This window comes from Narcine bancroftii, chromosome 3 (genome assembly GCF_036971445.1).
Source record: "Narcine bancroftii isolate sNarBan1 chromosome 3, sNarBan1.hap1, whole genome shotgun sequence".
In the NCBI taxonomy this organism is placed as follows: Eukaryota; Metazoa; Chordata; class Chondrichthyes; order Torpediniformes; family Narcinidae; genus Narcine; species Narcine bancroftii.
The window spans coordinates 1,951,191-1,977,388 of NC_091471.1; the positions used below are offsets into that span (position 1 = coordinate 1,951,191).

Consider the following 26,198-nt stretch of genomic DNA (forward strand, 5'->3'; position numbering starts at 1 on the left):
TTCTGGGCAATCCTTGAGCATAGCCCTCACACGCAGGCATCTCCAATCAATCACTCCACTTTCCCTTCAGTCACCCCGGTCTCGGTTTGGCACAGGCGGGGTAGCTCCCAGAGGGCCCCCAGATAGGCGTCTGCCATCTCACCTGGCTGCTGAGACTGGATGCTGAGCAGGTACCTGGCATAGACCACGTTCATCAGGGGTTTGGACATGGCCTCCAGGACAGCCATCGCCGGTTTGTAGTCGGTGCAGTCCTTGATGGCCTGGAAGACTCGGGGGCCCAGTTTGGTGTAGAGCATGAATCGCTTCTGGTTCATGTTGATCACCTCCGACTGTGTTAGGATGATCACCTCAATCGCATATCTCCAGATCTTGAAGCATGCTTGGGCTTTTGGGTGTTGAGGGTCCATCTCCAGGCTCCCGATCGTCAGGAACTTTTCCATGATCATTCTTTAAATTTTTATCTGAATAAATTGTGGTGCGCTGTGGTAGCAGTAAGCAGTCACAAAACTCAAAAGACTGTACAACAGGCTTTATTCAGGTAAAAGGTAACACCAGTTCATGCTTCGGTGGCTCCCATATGACTGGCTCAGGAGGGGCCGGCTCAGGTTAGCTGTTTGACAGCCGGCCAGGAGGAGTCAGCCCTTAGGTGATCTTCCTACAGGTACAGAGATCGCCCCCTGCGGTTGGCTGGGGTGTCGTATCAACACAAACATCAAGGGATTATTGTCAGTGTACACAATTATTGGTCCCTGAGCAGATATAAACATCAAGGAGCTGCAATGGCAGTACAAGAGACAATAGTTCTTTCTCTATGGTAGAATTAATTTTTTGATGTTTATTGAATTTCTTGGAAAAGTAAGCCATTAGATGATCAATACCATCACAATCATTCTTTTGGAATAACACGGCTCCCACAACCTCTTCACTCGCATCCACAACTAAAGAAAATGGTTTGGGTTTGACCAAATCAGGAGATTTTAAAACAATTATGGCACAATAACTCTCTAACAAGATTTTGTCCACAGATATTTCTCCCCTTTCTTCAGAAGATTGGTTAAAGGAAGAGCAATTTCTGCAAAATTCTTCCAAAACTTCCTATAATGTCCTGTCATTCCTAAACCCCTTCTCACTGCTTCCTTGTCATTGGGAATAAGGAATTCAGAAATTGCCTGCACTTGCGGTTGAATAGGCACAAGGTTTCCATGACCAACTGCATATCTTAAGTATGTCTCAGTAACATGTCCAAATTCACTTTTAGCTAAAATGACAGTTAAATTTGCTTCAGATAATTTCTCCAATTTCATCAGATGTTCTTCCCATGTGTCACTTTTTGTGACCAAGTCACCAATATAAGCATCTGTATGTTTTAAAAATTGGATTACAGAATTTATCATCCTTTGGAACGTTGCTGGGATATTTTTCATGCCAAAAGGTAGCACATTATATTCATACAATGTGGAAATATCCTTTCCTCTTTTGGTTAGTGGCATGCACCAGTAACCCTTCAGCAGATCCACCTTAGTAAGAAATTTGTTGGAAAAGTCCTGACATAAAATTACTTCCTTTATCCAATTGTATTTTCTTAGGTAATCCCATTAATGTAAAGAATTTAACCAAAGCATTGATCATAGATTTAGCTTTTTTGTTCCTAAATGGAATAGGTTCTCGAAACCTGGAAGATGCACACATAACAGTTAACAAGTACTGATTACTAGCTTTTGTCTTAGGCAATAAACCAACACAAGCCACTCTATAAAAAGGTTCTCCAAAGGTATAGGTTGTAATGGTGCCTTTGGTGGCCCCAATTAGGTTTACCCACAGCCTGATAAACTTGACACATTCTGCAAAAAATCATAACATCCCTCCTTAAACTAGGCCAATAAAAGTGTTTTGTTATTTTATCCACAGTCTTCTTTAGTCCAAAATGTCCACCCAAGGGTGTGCTATGGGCCATGTTTAAAATTTCATTTCTATATGCTTTAGGAACTGCAACCTGATGAATAACTACCCATTCTTCATTAGCAGGAATATCTTTGGTCTCCACTTTCTCATAAGCACACCATCTTTAAGATAATATCCAACTGGCACTTTCTCAATTTCCTCCTCAGATTAAACCTTATTTCTCACTTAAGCAAGATCTGTTTTCAGTTTTCCTATCAATACATTTCAGGATAAAGAAAAATCCTTACTATCAGGTTCAACATCAATATCCTGTTTAACAAGAAAAGTTTCAGACAAATCTACACAAACTAAAAATTGTTCTGCCTTAATAATAATTTTAACTTTCTTATCAAGTTTCTTGGCCATTGTCTGAGTCACTGCACAGGCCGGATAGTTTACCTAATCAATAACTGGCTTCTCTATCAATTTCACCAGAGGACCTACTTGACCTTCTGCCAAGACATTCTCCAAAATAAATGGAACTCCATCTATTGGTAAACTCTCTCAAATCCTGATAGCAACAATCCTATTAATTATTTATGACTTCAACAATATGCAAAGATACCAGCTCCATTTCACCTCCAAAACCTTGCATTAAATTTATTTCACCCATGGCAGTCTCATCATCAAACTCCAAAACACTGTTCAACACAAGTAACTTAGCTGCTCCAGTATCTTGAAGTATGTTCATTGGCACTTGAGGTGCCCCTTCCTGTACCGAAACCAAACCCTTTGACACAAAATATTCAAACTCATCCCTAATATTGTCAGCAAATTTGAAATTTTCTTTGTTTCCATGTCTCTCATCTTTTTGAATACAGGCATCTGGTGCTTTCTCTTTCTTCAGCTTCTAACAATTTGCCATCACATGAGCAGGTTTTCTATAATATTGACAAAGGGGATCTGAATCCCTTCATCTTTAATTCTCACATTATTTCCTGATTTATTTTCATATTTACTGGGATAAACCACACAAACTTTTTGAAAGGTTTTATTGGGAAAACTTAACCTTGTGGGTCAGAGCATACTCATTGGCTAACTTATCAGATTCTTGCCAAGTTCCTACTTCTCCTTCATCTAAGTATGATTTTATATCATTATAAACACATCTTTTGATTACTTTAACTAACATCTGTTCTCTTAATCTGTTCTAATCATTCTTTATTTCTTTTGATCCACACCATCGGTCAAAGCACACAGCGTTTTTATCGGCAAAATCCATACAAGATTGATTCATCGACCTCCTCAGAGTCCTGAATTTTTGTCTGTAAGATTCAGGAAGCAATTTGTAAACTTTAATCATGGCTTTCTTTACTCTCTCATAATGACCAGATTGCTCTGCCTGCTGTATTTTCCCTTTAATTACTGTGACAGAGTATTTAGAGGTGGTTTGGGAGGAATTGTTAGAGCAGCTTGCACACACACATTTTAAAACACAGAATATTTGCAGGAATTTTGCAGAGTGCTTTTTGCAAGAGGCAACAAAGTATTGACATACAGCTTGCCTGGGAGAGCATGTGATTTTTGCAGGCAGGGGGAGAACAGTTTTGCTCTCAGATAGGGAGGGAGTGAAACAGAGAGGAGAGACACAGAAATCAGTTTCAGAGGGGCACGCTGGCAAACTTTGGAAGGCTGCCTGGTCAAAAGAGAAGACTGGCAGTCTGAAAGGTGACCTGAAAGAAAGAGGTTCGTCTGGAGAACACTGAAGGGGGAAAGTTTCGTCAGCAAGAATGATTTGAGAAGGAATCAGTTTCTCTCTCTGAAAACCAGTGAGAACCCTCCTGAGTGGTAACCCTTTGCCTGTTAAACACCAAGGCCTGGTGAACTTTGCTAATGCAAACTTCTGTACCAAGTACAAGAATTGCCTGTAACCAGTGAGATTGGACTGTGATCCAAAGAACTTTTCTAATCTGAAATATACGTTACACACACCTGCGCTTAGTATTAGAGGGGGGATTAAGTAGGTTAGGTAGGTTAAGTAATAAGTTAAAGTTTAATTCAGTTTTCTTGTTCAATTATAACTAAAAACTACTTGTGTTTAAGTGACCCTGTGTTGTGGAGCATATCCATTGCTGCTGGTGTTTGGGGTCCTCTGGACTCCGTAACATTACACTTTGTAACCCTGATCTCATGGCCATTTAAACTTTCAAAATGTTGAAAGTATTTATCAACTTCACTTTCATCAAATGGAGGAACTAACCTCACCTCTCTACCGGCTATAAACTTTTCAATTGCACTAGAAGGTAGAACTCTGCTTTGTCTCTGCTCTGCCTCAAACTTCTTTTTACTCTAACTCCATTCGAATTTTTCTTCCCTCTGCCTCATATCGCCTTTGCCTCTCTGCATCCTCGAACTCCATTTTTTAACTCAAACTCTTACCTTTCTTTTTCCTCTAACTCCATTTTTTAAAACTCAATCCTTTCCAACACCAGCTCCTGCTTTAATGGATTTCCTCTCAGGAAATTTCTCTAACTCTGCCTCTTCAAACTTTCCCTCTTCTACATATTTCCTTACTATAATTTCCTTGATCTCCTCCTATCTCAGGGATAAGTTTCCTTCAGCAAGTCACAACTATTGAGCAACATTCACCAAATCATCCTTTTTTGCCTTCAGCAACTATGTCGAAGATGGTGACTCCAAAAATCGTTCAATATCCATTGCTGCTTTTACACACTGTAATGGAGGATTAAAACCATGTACCCAGATGCTTTTTGCTTATGTGGAACTGACGACACTGGGTCCACACGCAGGTCACCTTACTTTCAGAACTAGCAGATGTAATTAAACTCAGCCATGGGGACTTATCTGAAGATACACTTTGAAATGGAATTCCACTGTGAGGCGCAGGGAAAGCAGTTGTCAAATGCAACACTCTGAAATTGACGAATTGGTCACAACCTGTCTTGCTCGAGAAGTTTTAATAAGTCTTTGTATCTACGAGATAAACCAGGAAATCATAACATCCTGGTTCCATAATAATTAATCTTCTAAATTGTAGAATGTAATGTTCAGTTTTGATTTTGACTGACAAATATTAGAAGGAGTAGGCGCATGATTAATTGTTTTTGGGGTATATAGCCTGTGGTCCTGCTGCTGAAGTTTAGACTCTCCGAGGGGTGGGAACACCCCTTGTCAAGAAGGAAGAACAGCCAGAGTCCGAGCAATGTCCCGGTCAGGGGAGGTGGAGAAGCTGCTACCGGCGCCCTGACAACTTACTACAAGTGTGCAGTCGTTGCCTCACTTTGGCAGTTGGGACCAGTCCAAGCGTTGATAAGTATAGTTGGAAAGGGCTTGCATATTGTAGTGTGAAATCAGCTTTTAAATTAGTTATAAACTTTTGTATAAACTGAACTGCTCTCGGTGTGTGTGTCTATTTTCTTTCGGTAGCTCAAACACTGTGACCAATCTAAAATGAACAAAATGAGAGGTATAAGTTTACCCAAGACACACACACACCCAAGCAAAAAAGGAATTTAACCACCCAATCAAAATTTTATCAATTCCTAAGATCCACATTCTGTGCTGCCTTCTATAGCACATTCAAGATAAGCTTCCCAATTTAGTTAAGCTTCAATTAGCTCCAAACGTGGACAAGATTCCAGACGACAAATCCCCAATTTTGTTGCGAAACACGTAATGAGTAGCAATAGCCAATAAACCAGTGTTTAATTTTAAAACACTAATTTTATTTCTAACTCTTAAACGATAGTTTTAACTTTTAAACTATCCTTAACCCTAAATCTATCCTCAAATATGCACAGGTGTGTGTGTGATATAACCAGACCATTACAGTCCAGGCCAAAATCTAGAAAATTATTTCAAGGTTCAGTCTTTCACATGCACTGTTCAAGTATAGGCCTTTGAAATTTGAAGCCCAGAATTAATGTTAAACTGATGCGAAGACTGGAGTTGTGGCTGCTACAGGCTCACGATTTCTTCTTGCATAGCCTTTGAAGAAATATCCATCCATAAGAGCTGAGGTCATAATACTTGTGGTCCGTCAGTAGGCAAGACTAGAACCGGGTGGCCTCCACGAAGCTTCCAAGATCTGGCACCGGTCTCTCCAAGTAAATTCACAGCTAGTCACACTTAAAATGAAGCTGTCGCTCCAAGTGACTTTCATTTTTAGTCACAATCAAAATGAATTACTTTGCTTCCCAAAAACACCCTCCTGGTACAGGTCAATCCACTGAAAAAGGCCCAGTCATTCAAAGAGCATGCTTTGGTCCGAATTCCACCAAAATGGCTTCAAAAAGCTGTTTTCTCTCCAGCATCAGAATGGTTCTCCCTTGCAAAATCACAATGTCTTTGCAAATGTATCGAATTCAGGATCAGACTGTGACAAACCATTCCTCAGTTCTTCCAATGTATTGAATTACCATTGGGCCATTGAATCTCTCCTGTGAACAGTGATAATCTCGTTTTACTAAAACGGGAGCTCATAATAAAAGTTGCCAGGACTAGAAAATGACTTATGAAGCCAGGTTAACAGAACTAGCGCTTTTCTCTTTGGAGTGAAGAGGATGAGAGGTGGACAAGTTGGCAAGGAAAGTAACGAGGGCCAGGGCAATCAAAACTACCCTGGCCTTGATGAAAGAGTTGAATTTAATAAATGTCTGGAGAAGGTAACATCTGAGAGAGAGAGGGATTATTCATTTTACTTGAGACAACACAATCCCTACACTAGAATTGATTTACTTTTGGCATCGGCCCATTTGGAAAATATAATAATGGAGACTGAGTATACGGCTCGGTTGGGCTCATTCGCCCATAACCCTGTCTATTGTAATGCTAGATAAAAGGCCACAACACATAGATGGAACTTTAATTTGTTACTGTTGGGAAAACCGAAATTTTATAGCTTTATTAGAGCTCATATTGAGTTATTCTGTGAGACAAACTGTCCCTCTACTGCCGATAGATTCCTATTAATGGGACATACTGAAGGCTTATTTAAGAGCCCATATAATTGGATACACCAAGGGTATTAAAAAGCACCATATAAAAGAGATAAATTATTTGGAACAGATAATTAGCCAACTGGAAGATTATTAAAGATCAGGCTCTGAGGATAAACATGGGAATTTAATGAATAAAAAGCTCAAATACAATACAATGTAAATATATAAAATAGAAAAGATTATTCTAAGATTGAAACAACAGTATTACAAGCTGGGGTAAAGGGCCCTTAAAGTTTTGTCTTGGCAGGTGAGGGCAGAAGAGGTTTCAAGAACAATTAATGCAATTCAAATGGGGGAAAGACAAGATTTCATATAAACCAAAGGAGATAAATGAAACATTTAGAAAGTTCTATACAGAGTTGTATAAATCAGAATCAATGGGAGATCCTGCCAAAATATATGATTACTTGTCTACATTGGAACTATCAAATTTGGATCAAGACGAATGCGAGAGGCTGAATGCCCCCATCTCGAGAGAGGAGACTGAGAAAGCCCTGGGCTCATTGCAAGCTAACAAATCACTGGGGGAGGATGGGTTCCCCTCTGAGTTACTAATACACGAATAACCATATAACCACTTACAGCACAGAACAGGCCAGTTCGGCCCTACTAGTCCATGCCGTAGCAAATCCCCACCCTCCTAGTCCCACTGACAAGCACCCGGTCCATACCCCTCCAGTCCCCTCCTATCCATGTAACGATCCAGTCTTTCCTTAAATGTAACCAATGATCCTGCCTCGACCACGTCTGCCGGAAGCTCATTCCACGTCCCCACCACCCTCTGCGTAAAGAAATTTCCCCTCATGTTCCCCTTATAATTTTCCCCCTTCAATCTTAAACCATGTCCTCTAGTTTGAATCTCCCCCACTCTTAATTGAAAAAGCCTATCCAGGCAATGAAAGATTTTCTAGACAGTGGTAAATTCAAAATAATAGTTTTTATTAAACTATTAATGACATAACAGTTCTTACTTAACTCTAAACTTACTTAATTCTAAGCTTAAACTCCACTATACGCGAATGTAATTGTATAATTGTGTGTGTGTGTGTGTTAAAGTTCAACTATTTCAGATTAAACTTGAGTCTGAAAAGTTTTTTTTAAGGTCCAGTATTTGTCTTGTTGAACTTGGAGGTCTATGTTTCTATTAAATTGAAGTTCAGAAGTGATTATGAAACATCAAGTTCTTTTACATTGTTGTTTAAAGCAATAGTGATGTGTTTGTTAACACTGACTTAGTCCTTAGACAAACTCACAAATCCTGTAATTTTTCCCAAGAAGAGATTTCTTCAACTCTCACATTGGTGATCTTCAGCTCCCTCTTAGGTTCTTAAGAGTTCTGAAGTTCCTTCTAAGCTCTGGCTGCACCCTTTATTTTCAAAAGAGCAGTTGAGAAGTGGTACCCCTTTTGAAATCCACTTATTTCTGTAGTTCCCTTTTGCTAGATAGAAGTCACTAACAGCACCTATTCTGGTTACTGTATTTCAAACCTTTCCTTCACAAAGGTCTAACACCAGTCTTATGGCTACTGTGATATAGTATCTTCCTCTTTTTCTACAGATTACTGTTTTACTCCTGTCTTTCCAGGAAGTCTTAACTTCTCAACTTCTGCAGTCTTCTCATTCAAAATGGGTGAAAAACGACAGCATGCTGTTGTGCAGAGGGACTTGAGAGGGCTTGTGCATGAATCGCAAAAAGTTAGGTTGCAGGTGCAGCAGGTTATTAAGAAGGCAAATGGAATGTTGGCCTTCATCGCTAGAGGAATTGAATTCAGGAGTAGGGAGGTCATGTTGCAACTGTATAAGGTACTGGTGAGACTGCACCTGGAGTACTGAGTCCAGTTCTGGTCTCCATATTTGAGGAAGGATATACTGACTTTGGAGACGGTCCAGAGGAGGTTTACTAGGTTGATCCCTGGGATGAAGGGGCTGACTTATGATGAAAGATTAAATCGTCTAGGATTGTATTCACTCGAGTTCAGAAGAATGAGAGGAGATCTTATAGAAACATATACGATTATGAAGGGTAGGGATAGGATAGATGTGGGAAGGTTTTTTGAGCTGGCCAGGAAAACTAAAACGAGAGGACACAGTCTCAAGATTCGGGGGAGTAGATTTAGGACAGAGATGAGGAAAAATAGTTTTTCCCAGAGAGTAGTGAATGTTTGGAATTCTCTAACCCAGGGAAGTGGTTGAGGCTGCCTCATTAAACATATTTAAAATTCAGTTAGATAAATTTTTACATGATAGAGGAATTAGGGGATATGGGGAGAAGGGAGGAAGGTGGAGTTAGGTCATAAATTAGATCAGCCATGATCGTATTGAATGGCGGAGCAGGCTCGATGGGCCATTTTTGGCCTCCTCCTGTTCCTACTTCCTATGTTCCTATGTTCTAAAATGTCTGAAGTTGACAATATAGTTCTCCAAATCATATGATCATTTACATAATCAGTGAGGTCAGTTCCAATTCTTTGAAATCATGTGACCATTTACGGTAATCTTTAATAGCTGTTAGCAACAGTTTCTTGGAAATCATGTGATCTTCATACCTCTGGCTCGTAGACGTCATGACTCTGAAAGATTACTTCACTTCTGAATGTACTGTACGTGTGTGTGTATGCAACCCTATTCCAAACTCACTACATTTATAAGAAATATAGCTTATCCTTAAACTAGTATTAATATTAATATTGATCCATTACAAAACTTCAAGGATCTGTTAATGCTCCTTTTTATGGGGTGGTGGATCAGGCAATGGAGATGCACAAAATTCTGGAATCCTTCTCAACAGCTATCATTACAGTGATCCCAAATAAAAGATAGGGACCCATTCAATCCCGCCTCCTTTAGGCCAATTTCATTATTGAATGTCGAGTATAAAATTATAGCAAAGCCAATAAGTTGGCTCAAATATTTACTGACATTAATAAATCCAGACCAAGTGGGATTTGAAGATAAGTGACAGTCAGCAGATAATAGATGCAGATGACTTAATATAACAAATCTGGCACAGTAGGGGGTGGACTCAAGTGTGGCGGTAGCCCTGGATGCAGAGAAGGCCTTTGACAGACTGGAATGGGACTTTTTTATTTAAAGTATTGGAGAGATTTGGATTGGGATAACCATTCAAAAATTGGGTAAAGACACAAGCTAAAATTATAATGAATGGGCACATGTCTGCAGTGTTTCCGCTCGTCATGTCCAGTAGGCAGGGGTATCTGTTGTCCTTAGCATTCTTCATGCTGGCTATTGAACGGCTGGCAGAAGCCATTTGGCAGGATCCAGATGTAAGGGGTTTAGAGTGGGCGGGAAGGGCATAACATCAATTTATTTGCTAATGATGTATTAGTATATTTGACGGACCCAGGAGGGTTGTTGGGCCAGGCTGAGGACCGCACTGGAGGAGTATGGGAAAATCTCAGGATTGTGATACTCTTTATTGTCATTATGCAAGTATTCAAGCTAATGAAACATGATTAGCATCAACCAGAATATAAAATAGAATACAATAAACACACAATTTAAAAAAAAAATAAAATAAGACTGCAATATTCTAAAATAAATTGTTAAAAAAAATGACTGATTCTGAAATATAAGTGGAGTACCACTCAACGCCATGAATTGATATTTAACATTATCATGGCTTCATGAAAAGAGCTCTTTTTTTAGTCTGGTCGTTCTTGAGTGAAGGCTCCTATAATGTCTTCCCGATGATAGGAGATGAAATAGATCATGGTTAGGGTGTGTATTGTCTTTAATGATATTCCTCGCCCTGTCAAACATCATCCCTTATAGATTCGATAATAGGGAACTGCATTCCAACAATCCGTTGGGCAGGTTTCATTACCTACTGGAGTGCCTTCCTATCTTATGCAGAACAATTCCTGCACCACGCCAATATAAGGTAAACCTGGACAAGAGCAAAATCATGCCCTTGTCAAAGAGAGAACTACAGACAATATCGACAAGGGAGCCAATTTAAATGGCCACAAGAGAGCATCAAATATTTGAGGCTAAAAGTGGATAAAGATTTACATAATTGATGTGAGCATAATTGTCTTCCTTTTCTCTGGAAGATCAAGGAGGAACTTGATAGATCAGGCGTGGCCAAACTTGCTTAATGTAAGAGCCACAAATGATAAAGCTCAGATGCTTGAGAGCCGCAGGACATTAACAAAATTCACACATACGTTTTTATTGTTACATGCACATTTTGTTACAAAAAATTTATATATATTTTAGGAAATGTATATTAAATGGAATATTTATTCACGCGTGCAATTTTAAAACTATTAACTTGTATTAATTTCAGTTATCACAAAGACACAAATATGTAAAAAAAGGTAAACCAAAAAATTAGAGATATTTTAATTAGATTTACACTTTACAAAATTAGTCGGGCGGGCAAGAGACCGGCCACATGAGTCCGGCGGCAGGGGGGGAGACTGGCAGCGCGAGCCGGGCGAGAGACCGGCAGTGCAAGTCAGACAGGTGGGGGAGAGATCGGCAGTGCAAGGTGGACGGGCAAGGGGAGAGACCGGCAGCGTGAGTCGGGCGAGGTGGGGAGAGACTGGCAGCGTGAGTCAGGCTAGGGGGGAGAGACAGGCAGCGTGAGTTGGGCTAGGGGGGAGAGACAGGCAGCGTGAGTCGGGCTAGGGGGGAGAGACAGGCAGCGTGAGTTGGGCTAGGGGGGAGAGACAGGCAGCGTGAGTCGGGCTAGGGGGGGGAGACAGGCAGCGTGAGTTGGGCTGGGGGGGGGAGACAGGCAGCGTGAGTCGGGCTGGGGGGGAGAGACTGGCAGCGTGAGTCAGGCTAGGGGGGAGAGACAGGCAGCGTGAGTTGGGCTAGGGGGGAGAGACAGGCAGCGTGAGTCGGGCTAGGGGGGGAGAGACCAGCAGCGTGAGTCGGGCTAGAGGGAGAGACTGGCAGTGTGAGTCAGGCGAGGGGGGAGAGACCAGCAGCACTAATCGGGCGAGCTGCATATTAAAGGTCACAGAGCCGCATGTGGCTCACAAACTGCAGTTTGGCCACCCCTGTGATAGGTGGAGAGCCCTGCCCATAACTTTGGTGGGAAGGGTTAATTGTGTGAAAATGAAAGTGATTCCAAGACTACAATATTTATTTCAGTCCTTGCCTACCCCATTGACCCAGAGCTTCTCTAAGGCACTCAACAGATGTGTCAGGAAGTTCTTGTGCAATAGTAAGGTGGCTGGGGTCTCCATTGAAGAAATGACTTGGGGTTACTAAATGGGATGTCTGAAAATACTATGGGCAGCCCATTCAAGGTTTATCGGTTCTCTCTATGAGGGTAGTGGTTACCCACCCCCAGCACGGTAGGAGAAAAGATATCCGGAGAGTTAATATATAAATGGGACATTAAATTGATATCAAGGGAAACAGATAACCCCAATATTAAAACATGTAAGTCAGACATGGCAAAAAAAAAATCAATGTATCGGGTTAAAGGTGGGGCTGTCTCCTAAAAAACCCATGTCCCAGTACAAATTAATACCTATGACTGGATAATAACATCCTGGACACCTGGTGCCGGAAAGGAACCAGGTGTATTGAGGATTGTTATGAATGGGGTGGCTCATGTGATTCAAACAGCTGAGAAATAAGTATGATTTGTCAAATAAAACTTTTTTCTTCTAAGATCTTTCTTAAGGGATAACTTGGGGCTGACTATGACCCTGCCCATGTGTAGTGACATGGAAACTAATTCAAAGAGGAATATACATAAGTTTATCTCTATAATGTATTTCCTACCCCAAAGTGAGGGTCAAAAGTCAGGTGAGGGAAAGGTGGGGGTTGGACTTGGGTACAACAATCCACGAGCAGTGCTGGTCAGACCTGTGTCAGGACAGCATAAGAGCACTCATTAATGCCAGGTTCATGTTGGTGCAATACAATTTCCTGTATCAACTGTACCTCACACCACAAAAAATTACATAAATCCAAACCAGAAATCTTGGAAATGTGCTTTAGGTCTGAGGTGGAGATTGAAACCTTTATGCATTCAACCTGACTGTGTACAAAGGTGAGCCCCTTCTGGGAGGACCTGGGGGGACATTCTGAAAAAAATTACAAAGGTGGATTTTCCTCAGGATCTGGAATTGTACCTATTGGGAAACATTATGGACGTGTGTTTTAAAATGTCCAAATACCAAATGCAATTTGTGAAGGTCACCTTTGCAGTAGCCAGGAAATGTATAGCAGTCACATGGAAGTCCGACTCCCAACTAACTATTATACGATGGAAAACGGAAATGCAGAGTTTCATTCCCCTGGAGAAAATCATGTACAATTTAAGGAGGAAATATGACACATTTGTTAAGAGTGTTGCCACCTTATCTGCAATACATTGGTACACAGATATAATTCTACCCCTTCTGAATAAAAGCAAGGCAATAATCTGTGCCAGTATTGGAATGATTGAGATCAATGAGGTGGGTCATGGTACAAATGACATGCTCTTGTATTTTGTTCCTTATCATTTTTATTTCAGGTTATTTTGGGTTTTACTTAAGTTCCTTTAAGGGTCTGTGATTTTAGTGGTGATTGTTTTTTAGTGTTTGTTTAATTTGTATAAATTTGTGATGTTAGGGTATGGAGGGGGAGAGGATGGAGAAAATAATGGACTCTATGTTATTTACCATTGTTGAGAGAGATTGTATTATTTGTTTGGATTCGTGTGAGTTTGAAAATCAAAAATAAAATATTTTAAAAAAAATGAGAAGTGACCCTCTACAAGATAGAGGCGTAGATAACAGCCAGCCAGAACCTTCATCCCAGGGTGGAAGTAGCAAACACCAGAGGACATCTATACAAAGTGAAGGGAGGAAAGTTTAGGGGAGACATCAGGGGTAATTTTTTTTTAAAACACAGAGTTATGTGTGCCTGGAATGCCTTGCCAGGGATGGTGGTGGAGGATGGAACATTCGGGGCACTTAAAGGACTCTTAGACAGACAAATGGTTGGAAGAAAAATAGAGCATTATGAGGGTTTTGTTTATTTCTTAGCCTATATTTGTGTCAACACAACATCATGGGCCAAAGGGCCTGCATTGTGCTGTAATGCTCTTGTACTATGAGCACCGGTCCTAAAAAGATGAAAAGCTAAAGAGCATTAGATGAGTTATCGTTTAGTGATAAACCTGCAATATTTCATGATTAACCTGATTCACTTTAGCAACACTGAGTTATTTTAGTCAAAGTAACTTACATGATGAGCTGAGCATTATCATTGTGTTGTCTTGGTAGGAGATTTGTCTTCCTCCATTTTAGGAATCGTTTCATGGTTGTCAGTGCACTGTCATCCACCTCAATCTGGTCTGTTGTCCATACTTCAATACCAATCAGTGCAATTCGAAGATACAGTGGTCTGTAGAACTGCAATGAGATGGAAATCTGGAGTCATAGACTTGTGCAGCATGGAAAACAGGCCCATGTCAACCAAGTTGCCAACTTGATTTAGTCTCATTTGCTAACATTTGACCCATCTCCCTCCAAACCTTTCCTATCCTGACCCTGTCTAAATGTCTTGTAAATGGCAAAATTGTATCTACCTCCACACTTGCTCTAGCCACTAATTCCACATACCCACCATGTTCTGTGTGAAATATTACCTCTACAAGATTACCCTTCAGCCTTTTGCACTCCAATGAAGAAAGCCCCAACCAATCTCGCCTCTTTTTATAGCTCAAATTCTGTGCTCTAGTCCTGGTTATAGCCCTAGTAACCTCATTCTGAACTGTAATCAATTAAGTTGGGTGGCAGTGTGAGCTGAGGAAGATTGCAGGAGGCTGCAGGGTGACTTTGAGAAGTGAGGAGGGGGGAAAATAGACAGCAGATGGATTATAATGGAGACAAACATAAGGTTCTGCACTTTCTGGAAATAGCAGGAAGGTAGCTTATTAACTGAGTGGTGACAAATGAGAAAAGGGGAGGTGGAAGGAGACCTGGGGAGGGGGAGGGGGTCATGGTGCATGTTGGGGAAGGTTGGACTGAAGATGGTAAAGAAAACAAATAGTGGGTTAACCTTTATTGTGAGAAATTTTGAATATAGAAGCAGAGAGGTCTTGCTGCAGTTGTAGATCACCTTGGTCAGACCACACCTTTGAGTTTTGGGTACAATTTTGGTCTACTGATCTGAGGAAAGATATTCATGCCATTGAGGGAGTGCAGAGAAGGTTCACCAGACTGATCACTGTGACAGCAGGACTGACAGATGAAGATAGTTTGGATAAGTAAGGGTTATTTATATAATTGGAATTTGGAAAAATAAGACAGGACGTCATTGAGACATAAAATTCTGACAGAACTAGGTTAGATGCATGAAGAATGTTGGGGAGTCCAGAACAAGGGGTCATAGACTCAGCATGAGGGGTAAGCCATTCAGGACTGACATATCTTTGTTGACTTATCAAAGTGGGAATGTCATTTCGGGCAGAGGTGAGCATCTGTTTCAAGGTGCTGGATAACAAGGAAACTTCCACTGTCCCTGGTGTTTACCCCCATGGGAAGAGCATCATCTGCATCTCCTTACTCCAAGTCATGAGATTGGAGATGTACAAACTCTGGATCATAAGGGAAAAGATGTCAGCTTTAGTGAAGTGGTCACATCTAAGCGCAGGCTGCAGGTATTTGGGCAACCACTGTAAAGGAAAGGGGAGTAGGCAGAGAGTGCTGGGCTCCCCTGTGGCCATTCCCCTTATTCCCCTAAACATTCTACTTTGTATACTGTTGTGAGGGTTGGACTTTCACAGGGCATTCAGCAGCCAGATCAGTGGCACTGCAGGAGCTATAGTAATAGCGACCCCACAGCTGGAGGAGCAGAAAGGAGGTTCTGTGCTCACAAGAGAGGTGTGTTGCCTCAGAAGTGGTAGGTATTTTCAAAACATTCTCGAGGGGGAGGTAGAGCTGCCAGAAGTCCTTGTATATATTGGCATCAACGATGTAGGTAGGAAAAGGGGTGAAATCTTGCTGAGTGAATTTAGAGAGTTAGGAAGCAGGTCCTCGAGGGTCGTAATCTCAAGATTTTCTCTCGGAGCCATGTGCAAATAAGGGTCAGAATAGAAAGATAAACCAGATAAACGTAGCTGAGGAGCTGATTGGGATTTGGGTTCTTGAACCATTGGGATCTCTTTTGGAGAAGAGGTACACTGGGCTACTCCAGTGACCCTAATTTTATTAGTTGCCTGCCCTAAATCACTATCTCATAAATCTTTGCTTAATGATCAATAAATCTTTGACTCCCTACAATATTTCCCCATCTAAAACAACCCATCTCTTGAATCCATTTCGTGTAAACTGCAAGGATAAAGTAGAGTGGAAATTATTGAACTGCATGTACCATTGGTTAAATCGCCATTGTCTTACTCACCAAATCCACATAGTTAACAGCATTAGCCAATCGATTGATCACTTTTCGTTTACTGTTGAATGCATTCTGATACTGAAAGACAAAGTAGCATAAATTACCAAGTTACTATTTTGTAAATTGGATATTTCAATTACTGTAAATCCCAAAGCTGCAGAAGGTGGAGAGGGGAGGATAAGGGAAAATGTGTCTGGTGGGGGAATCATGCAGTAGGTGGCAAAAATGGTGGAGGATAATATGTTGGACGTAGAGACTGATAAGGTTGTAGACGAGAACAGGGGTATCTTGTCCTTGCAGAACAAGGCGCAGAGGTCAGGGCAGATGGGTGGTTAATACCCTCCTTCTTCAATCAACATGGCTTCCCCATACCATCTTCAACTGGGCCCTCATCCACAGGGACCCCACCCTCTGTAACACCCTTGTGCACTCCTCCCTCTCACTAATGACCCCTTTGGCATCAAATCTTGTAACCACAGGAGATGCTCCACTTGCACCCACACCTCCTCCCTCATGACCATTTGGGCCTCAAACAATCCTTCCCAGTCAAGCAACTCTTCCCTTGTGAATTTGCAGGAGTCATCTACTGCATCCAATGCTCCTGCTGTGGTCTCCTCTACATCAGAGACTGGACGCAAATGGGAGATTGCTTCGTTGAGCACCATGGCTCTGATCACTGCAATAGCGTGGATCTCTCAGTGGCCACTCTTTCAATTCCCCGCCCCATTCCCTTGCTGACATGTCTGTCCATGGTCTCATGCACTCCCAGACTAAGACCACCTGCAAAATGGAGGAACCACACCTCATATTCCAACCAGAAGCCATTAGCACTGACACCTCCAGTTTAAACTAGGTGTCCTCACCACCCTCCCTCCCTCCACCAATCAATTCTCAGTTATCCTCTCTCTTGGCCTCTTCTTCAAATTCAATTATCACCTTTTGTCTGTACTCATCCCCCTGCCATTTCTTTTATTCAGATGCTGCCTGCTTCTTCCCATACTTTGAAGGATTCCGGTCCAAAATGTCAGTAATATATATTTACCTTCTAAGGACTGCTGAGTTCATCCAGCATTTCTGTGTTTTTGCTGTACTTACCTAGTATCCATCAAGGATCGGTAATCTATGATGCAGGTTGCCACCTTGACCCTGATCACCCGCAGGCTGGACCCCTGACTTGAACACCAACCCCGGCCTTCCACAGGCCAAACCACCTGATGTGAACATCAACCCTGGCCTTCCATGAACACCCAACATGATCACCCACCCTGGTTGCCCACAAGCCAGCCCTTCCAATATGAACAACCAACCCCGGCTGTCCACAGGCCAAACCACCTGACACGAACACCCACTTCAGCTGCCCACAGGCCGAACCACCTGATGTGAACACCCACTCTGGCTGCTCACAGGGCGGACCCCGACACCCCTGACATGAACAACCCAGGCTACCCACATGCTGGAGCCCAAGACACCTCTGATGTGAACCATGGCCCCAACAGCCAATGGGCCAGAACCCCTGATGCATCAGACATGAACTCCCACCATGACCTCCCACAGGCCAGACAGCCTCCAGACACTTCCACGAATACCCACTCAGCTGCCCACAGGCCAGAGCCCCCAACACCTCTGACGTGAACCACGGCCCCAACACCTGGGCCAGGGCTAGAACCCCTGACGCCTCCGACTCTCACCAGGCCACAAATGTCTGATGCAAGTACTTATCCCAGACTTGACACCCTTATTTCAGAGTCCTTGCTGTATTTGGCATTATTCGTGGGGATGGGATACATTAAGGTGCAGATGACTTGTTACGATATACTTCTAACCCTGAGAAATCAATCCCTGCAGTACTGTTATTAGTTGCTCAATTAGTAGATTTTCTGGTTATAAATTGAACCTCAATAAAAGTGAGGTTATTTCCATTAAATATTCATGTTCCAATTCATGAACAATCTTCATTTAGAATGGTTACTGATCATTTTGCTTATGTAGATGTTAAAAGCATTAAAAAGCAAAAGGATTTATTTAAAGTTAACTTTTCACCCTTAATTGACCATTGTTTACTAAATGGTCTCCTTTGTCCTTTTCATTGATTGGACGAATTAACACAGTTAAAATGATCATTTTACCTAAATTCTTGTACCTATTTCAGGCGATTCCAACCTTCATCCCTAAGTCTTTTTTTATATTATTGATTCTAGAATTTCTTCATGTTTATGGCAGAATAAGAACCCTAGGTTAATTAAGAAGTATTTACAGATTTTAAAAAAGGATGGTAGTATGGCATTGCCTAATTTTAGATTCTACTATTGGGCAATTAATATTCAGTATATAATTATCTGGACACAAGGTTTAGATGAAATTCGTCGTCCATGATGAGTGAGTCTTGAGTGCGGGTTTGTGCAGGGGTTCTCATGGCCTTTATTTTGGGAGCCTTGTTCCCCTTTGCACTTACTAAATTGAATAAACAAATGACAAAGCCCATAATTAAACATTCAATATGAATATGGTTTCAATTTCATAAATTTTTTGGATTGAATTAATTTGTCCTGTCAGGACTTAGTCTATCTAATTTTTTCTTCCAAACATCTAGAATTGATCAAGCTTTTCTTTTATGTTTACATGATTTATTTATGGATAACTACCTCATGTCTTTTGAGCAGTTGACTAATAATTTGCCTAGATCACATTTTTTAAGGTATCTACAGAGTAGGAATTTTTTAAATGCTATTTTATCTACGTTTCTAATACCACATCAGACTAAAGTTACTGATTAAAATTTTGTTTAAAGCCTTTTCAGAAAAGCTTAATAGCAACAATTTATGATTTGATCCTGAAAATACATCCAGTGATTTCTGACAAAATTAAGAATGAATGGGAAAGAGAACTTCAGATCCCTTTAACTGTAGAGAAAATTCTCCAATTAGGTAACCCTTCTTCAATGTGTGCTCGTCCCTCTTTGATACAGTTTAAGGTGGTTCATAGGGCCCATATGTCCAAGGACAAGTTAGCCTGTTTTTACTTCCATATAAACCCTATTGGTGACATATCATTCTGGGGTGACATCCTGGACGTGTATTTTGGTCCTGCCCTTCCTTGAAAAAATATTGGAAAAGTATTTTTGATATTATTTCAGCCGTTCTACCCACGGACCTACAACTTCATCCTATTTACTACACTTTGTGGATGACCAGTTTTGGACTCTGGCCACTTACCTGCTTCAGCTTATCATATGATTGCATTTGTTACTTTATGAGCCAGGAGATCCATTCTACTCAAAAGGAAAGACCCCAAGGCACCCACTATGTTTCAATGGGTTTCCCAAACTAGAGCATATTTAAATTTAGGAAATAATAGAAGTGGTACTGTTAACCCTTTGGTTAAATTTGAAGCAACTTGGAGGCCATTTATTCAACATTTTCATATAATGTAAGTTGATCCTTTCCAAATCCTTTTCAACATTTTCTTGTGAGTGTAGAGGAGCAGGATTTAACCACAAAATAATTGTTTAACCACTGAAACATGGTTGCCCAGCTTTTGCTTTCTCTTTTTTGTTCCTTAGTCGGTGGGGGGGGGGGGGGGGGGTGGTATTTTAGTAATAACATTGGATTCCTTTTCCTGTTTAGCCTTTAAGAGATTGGGAGGCACAGTTTACATATGTTGCTCTATGTCTGTGTTTGTAAATGTTAACCTTTGTTAATGCAATCCTGATCACTTTGTATCATTCTTATGTTTATTAATCTGAAACTTTATAAAAAGATTGCAAAAAGAAGAATGTTCAACTTATGGAGAACTAGTATTGAGGAGCCCGATAGACTGGATTTGCCAACTGCTGCATGGTAGGACCTTCACATTAAATGAAAGGGTTCCCAGGAGCGTTGTTGAGCAAATGGATCGAGGAGTGCAGGTACATCATACCTTAAAAATGGAACAGCTAGATAGCGTGATCAAAAAGACTTCTGGCACATTGTGAAGTCATGTTGCAGTTGGACAAGTGGTTGGTGAGACCCCATTTGGAGTAATGTGTTCTGTTTCGGTCACCGTGCTACAAGAAGGGCCTGTTTCCACTTTGTGTGACTCTATGGCTGCATGCAGGAACAGGCCTTTCTGCAACAATCAGGATTTGGGAGCTGGGTGGAATCAAGCTAAGGATGAAGCAGTGAGCAAACTCACTCAGTCAGTGAGGTTGGCTGGCAGCTGCTTTTCCTGCAACTAATCACTCTCCATCACAGCTGTCTTTGTTCATTTTCAATTTACAAACAGCTTTCAGGAACACAACTTGGAACTGCCTATCTGTCTGGTCATGTCTACATCCCAACAAACATCCTTAAAATAGATTTCCACTACAATTACTGTATATACTCGTGTAAAGGTTGATGCCATATCAAAGTCGATTTCCCCCCATTTTGGCGCAAAAGTCTGGTATTTTCCATATTGCGTGTAAAAATTTGAAATTAAAATACATCAGGTAAAATACATACTCAAAGGTATGTGCCAACCTCTCTTTACAGCTCAGTGCCCACACAGCACCTGTGATTTTTAAAATTTCCTGCTACTTTGTCTGAACAATACTCTCCAGAATAAACAACAAATATACAGAAGCATTTAAACTAAAAGTTATTGAAATTGCTGAGAAGATAAATAACTATGTCGCTGCAGGAGAAATTTCTGTATCGGAGAAACTTGTGAGACTAGAGAAAGATATCAAACCAACCAATGAAAACGTGCTAACAGAGGAAACCTAGCAAGTGGCCACAATAGGGAAAAAAATTTGCTGAGTGGGTGATTGAAAATCGGCAAGATGGAAGATGTGTTACTCGTGGTACCATTCAAACCCATGCACGAAAGTAGTCAAGGAAGGAAGGAATTTCAGATTTTAAGCCAAGTGCTGGGTAGTGCACTCAGTTCATGAGTCAAGAATGACTTGGCACTTTGGCAGAGAACTAAGATTTCACAATAACTGCCCGCTGATGTAGATGATAAGATATTACAGTTTCACCAGTTTGTAACCAGACATCGGCAGAAGGAAGGCGATAAATTATGTACTAGGAGCATGGATGAAACCCCAATTACTCTTGATGTGTCAGTGAACAGTGAACCAAAAAGAGAAAAAAACAGTGGCTACAAGAAAAGTAGGTTTTTTTCTTGTATGGCTGGCTGGTGGTACTAAATTAAAACCGATGGTTGTTTTAAGAGAAAAAACTTTGCCAGAAGAGAAATTGCCAAAAGGAATTATCATCCATAAAGCTGGATTGATGAAGGCGGATGTAGAAAAAGGAAAAAGGAAGTTTGGAATCATGTGCATCACCACACATAACCCCACCCCCCAACCAGCACCGGCACCGATGGACTTGTGATGTGTCACTGGTGAGATGTGCTGTTTCGGCAGCTGACCTCTGCACACTGGTGGTGGGACCTGTACTGGCTGGGACAAGTCCAGATGGGACTGGTTTCAAACAGTCCAATGTGAATAACTCCTCTTTGCCCCCAATGTCAAGAGTGAATGTGGACGCATTTCTGTGCAGCACCTTGTATGGTCCCTCATAAGGTTGCTGAAGTGGAGTCCTATGCATGTCCCTCTGCATGAATACATAGTCACAAGAGGCTAAGTCCGAGGGTTAGCTGCTGGGTGGCTGACCATGCCGCGATGCCAGTGGTGGTGCAAGGAAGCTCAGTTTGTCCCGCAACCTCTCAAAGAGAACTATGGTGTCAGTGTCCTGCTTGGTTGCTGGTGGGAGGAACCTGCCAGGGACTGTAATCGTCTTGCCATAGAGTAGTTCGCCAGAGGAGGTGTTGAAGACATCCATAGGTGCCGTGTGTATTCCTAAGAACACCCAGGATAGTTTGTCCACCCAGTTGGGCTTTTCAAGGTATGCCATCAGCACTGATTTGAGGTGATGATGGAAACACTCGGCTAACCCATTTGCTTGGGTTGGTAGGCTGTGGTGTGATGTCTAGGATCTTGGAGAGTTCCGTCCACAGGGAAGAGGTGAACTGCGTCCCCCAGTCTGTTGTAACATCTGCTGTAGTAACACCACAATGGGAGACTCAGGCAGAGAGGAAAGGCTTTGTGCATGTTTCTGTGGAGGTGTCCAGAATGGGTAAGGCCTCTGGCCTACAAGTGAACTTGTCCACCACTATGAGTAGGTAATGCAACCCTCGGGAGACTGGCAAGGGCCTGACAATATCGATGTGGACATGCTGGAACCTGCGGGTTGGGTCATCAAAGTTCTGGAGTTGGTGTGCTGCTGGACCTTGGCTGACGCGCTGTACTTCAGTTCGGGCGGGCGTACGTGGTGACTGAAGAAACTGAGGTGTCGCCATGAATCATCCATGTACTGTTCCAGGACAGCACCTATGGCTGTGTTGGATGTGTCAATTGTGAGGGCTGTCAGTATGTCCATTCATGGGTGGGCTAGCATCATTGTATGCGCCAGGGCATCTTTGGTCTCCTTGAAAGCATTGTGAACTTCGTCTGTTCATGCAAGCTCCTTCTTAGAGTCCAACATTAGGGAGAAAAGAAGAGACATAATCTCAGCTGCTGTGAGATGAATCTGTGGTAAAATTTTACCATCCCCACGAACTCTTGCAGGCATTTCGACGTAGTTGGCCTAGCGAATCGTGAAATGGTAATTCTATGGCCCAGAAAGTCTATTTCCACGAGTCCGAACTGGCACATCTCCAATTGTAAGGCTGAACTGTGCAAGGCAGTTGAAAATCTAGCGTGTCATGTACTCCTCGGTGTGTTGCTGGCTACCAGGATGTTGTCGAGGTTGATGAAAAGGAAAGGCGACTCTCTGCTGACTGCATCTATTAGCCGCTGGAATGTCTGCGCCGCATTTTTCAAACCAAATGGCATGCGGAAGAACTCAAACAGGCTGAATGGGGTGATGATTGCCATCTTCTGGACGTCATCTGGGTGCACATGGAGGTATCCCCAGATCAGGTCAACCTTAGAGAACAGCTTTGTCCCATGGAGGTTTGCTGTGAAATCCTGGATGTAGGGAATTGGGTAGCAGTCTGGCACTGTTGCCTCATTGAGGTGCCTGTAGTCACCGCAGGGTCTCCAGCTGCCATTAGACTTGGGCACTAAATGGAAGGGTGAGGCCCACAAGCTACTGGAGTGGCAGATGATATCGAACTCTTCCATGTGCTGATCTCTTCCTTGGCAAGGTTAAGCTTGTCTAGAGCCAGGCAGCGGCCCCATGAATGCAATGGTGGGCTAGTGGTAGCGATGTGATGTTAGAAGCTATGCTTTGGAGTCGTGAACTGTGGGGGGGGGGGCGCATAATGAAGAGAAAATCTGTGAAGAGGTGGCTGTACTGGCCATGTTGAGTTTTCACAGAGGCGAGTTGAGTTAACAGCATGTTGGACGAGCTGAGGGGCAAGTTGTGGAAAGTCTCTGCATTGACTAGCCGTCTGCCCTGGAGATCCAAGAGTAGGGAATGTGCTCACAGGAAATCTGTGCCAAACAGAAGTTTGTCCATAGAGGCCACCGTGAATGAGCATTTGAAGGTGGTGTCGCCGAAACGTACAGGAATTCACCTCTTGCCAAAGGTTCTGATGGCGATATTATTGGCAGCGTGCACAGGGACAGGCCATGAGGTCTAGTGCACGTCTCGAGCGTGGGGGGGTTTAATGACACTTACTTCCACCCCCTTATCTACGAGGAACCTGTGGTCTGAAATGCTGTCCCAGATGTGGAGAAGGCTGTTCGGGCGGCCAGCCAAAACAGCCACTAACAGTTGGTGGTAGAAACACCATTTGGGATTGGGTTTTACTGTTCTCTGGCAGGGCAGAGCTGCTCATGTGGTAGGCTAGATTTGAAAATTGTCCTCAGTGATGCAGTTGACCAAGTCTGTGGCTTCACACTTGGACTGGTAAAGAACATCTGCTCATGCCGTAACTTTGCATAGGTCGCTGAAATCCACTTCAGCCAGCAGAAGCTTGATGTCTTTGGGCATCTGCTTGAGGAACACCCGCTCGAACGAGGCAGGGCTTGTGCCCTTCCGCCAGTGTGGGCATCTTGTCCATGACAGCAGAGGGAGTCTTATCACCTAGGCCATCTACGTGAAGGAGCCTGGTGGCCCTCTCATGCAGTGCTGATGAGGAGGTTTTTAAGACCCATGCATTTACCTTCCTGTGGCGGCGCCTGGATGAGGTCATCAACTCATGAGGCAGTTTCCTGGTCAAGTGAGCTGACGACATAGAAGTATCTCATCAAATCTGAGGTTATATGTTTGATCTGGAACTGGGCCTCCGCTTGGCCAAACCAAGCATGGGGCCATTTCGTCGAGAATGTTGGCAGCTTCAACGCAATGGCACCTACTGATGCTGGTTTCACTGTGTCAAGTCTTCAGGACGTGGAGACTAGTTGGGATCACCAATGTAGCGCACTGTGAGTGAATGCAGCGAAAGGACTGAGGCAACAGGCTGTTTTTAATTTGAATCTCACGCTGCAGCCTTTAAGCCCGACTCCTGTTCCGCCCCCACTCTCACTGCTGCAATCATGTGCGTGGCCACGATTCACTTTTTTGTATGCATACAGTAAATAAAAGCTTACGACCAGTAGTTATTTTAGTTTTTATTGGGATTATTTATTTTGATAATTTATGACTTAAAATAAAAAAATTCAGTAAAGAAAATGATCCTGTAGTCCCGAATATGAAATTGTGGTTAAAGCTTGTGATGCAAGCAGGTACGGTAATGGTTGCAGCAAAGTATTACAGTAGTTTCGATATGCAGACTCCATACTATTACTTTAATTCATTATGTTTTAGTTCTTTATTCATTGAGAGATCATTTCGACTTTTGTTACTGACATGGTACTTTTGGATTCTAGTATGAATTTTAGCCCCTCATAAGTAGTATCCATGCAATAGTTGACCCTCTAAATTTAACTCTAAAAATTACTCCACAAAATTAGACTTTTACACTACTATATACGGCAGTCATTACTTTAAATGAATGAAAAAAACCTCAGGGCTCTGTGGCAAAAAGAATGGAGTAGAACCAACAGGACGGGATTTGCAAGCAGGTGCTGCAGCTTTTCTATGATTCTGGGATTTCAATCTCTCCAAAACATAAAACACTCGTGACAGCCAGAAGGTCCAGCTGATCTGTGAAAGGAAGAATTGTTATCATTTCTTATCAAAGAATTTCCCTTCATAGGATTTGGACATTTCACACTCTGCAATCGTAATATTGATTACAAAAAACCTCATTAAAAAGCACATGTAACATTTCAAGATCTTGAAAAATGTTCTATCAATTAAAAGACTTTTTTTTATTGCAACCTCTCACCTCTGCTCTGTCTGCCACAAGAACCAATTCCAAGTGTTTCATTTCTGAACCAAGGGATCTTTTAACCTAAAAAAGAAAATTTAGATTTTTGAGGATGGACTACTCAGTCCATATCAGGAACACGTGCATTCTGCACATTTTCTCACTCATTCCATTTTCACAAATTAAATTATAGAATTAGAGTTGTAAATTATAGTTCCTCAGTGTTGGTTTTTGAGCTTAGTAAAAAGGGTTAGAGTGCATGGAATTATGGGTACAAACTGAGAATTACGGAACAGACACTCAGCAAAGTACGCTTGTGCTGTTGGGGAGGATTCATACTAATGTGGTAGAGGGCTGTAAATCCATGCAAAACAACAAGGAAAGCAATGCAGAGATCAAAGCAAAAGTTAAAAAAGAGTTGAGGACAGAAAAATCAAATGTAAAAGATCCAAATATGATGGGATTCTCAAAGGACAAAGAGGCACTTTAAGGAATCTCTATAATGTTCAAAACAAGGTCAATTAATTTGAGCCACCTATTAGTCCCAAGGGGTACGATCGAGTGGCCATTACCGAAACAAGGTTGCAGGGTGGAGATAATAGGAATTCAATTTCCAAGAATATCAGTTAATGCAAAAGGA

The 26,198-nt window shown here is 42.0% G+C and overlaps 1 protein-coding gene across 1 annotated transcript in view; it reads right to left on the bottom strand.

Annotated features, from left to right (window-relative positions):
- The window catches only part of LOC138756926 (disintegrin and metalloproteinase domain-containing protein 19-like), a 271,202-nt gene that overhangs the window by 162,670 nt on the left and 82,334 nt on the right, over positions 1-26,198 (bottom strand). The window contains exons 7-9 of the mRNA XM_069923354.1: positions 25,577-25,642; positions 16,283-16,354; positions 14,123-14,289 (exon numbers count right to left, since the gene is read on the bottom strand). Coding sequence (XP_069779455.1) covers positions 14,123-14,289; positions 16,283-16,354; positions 25,577-25,642 — 305 coding nt within the window. The remainder of the gene's footprint in view (positions 1-14,122; positions 14,290-16,282; positions 16,355-25,576; positions 25,643-26,198) is intronic.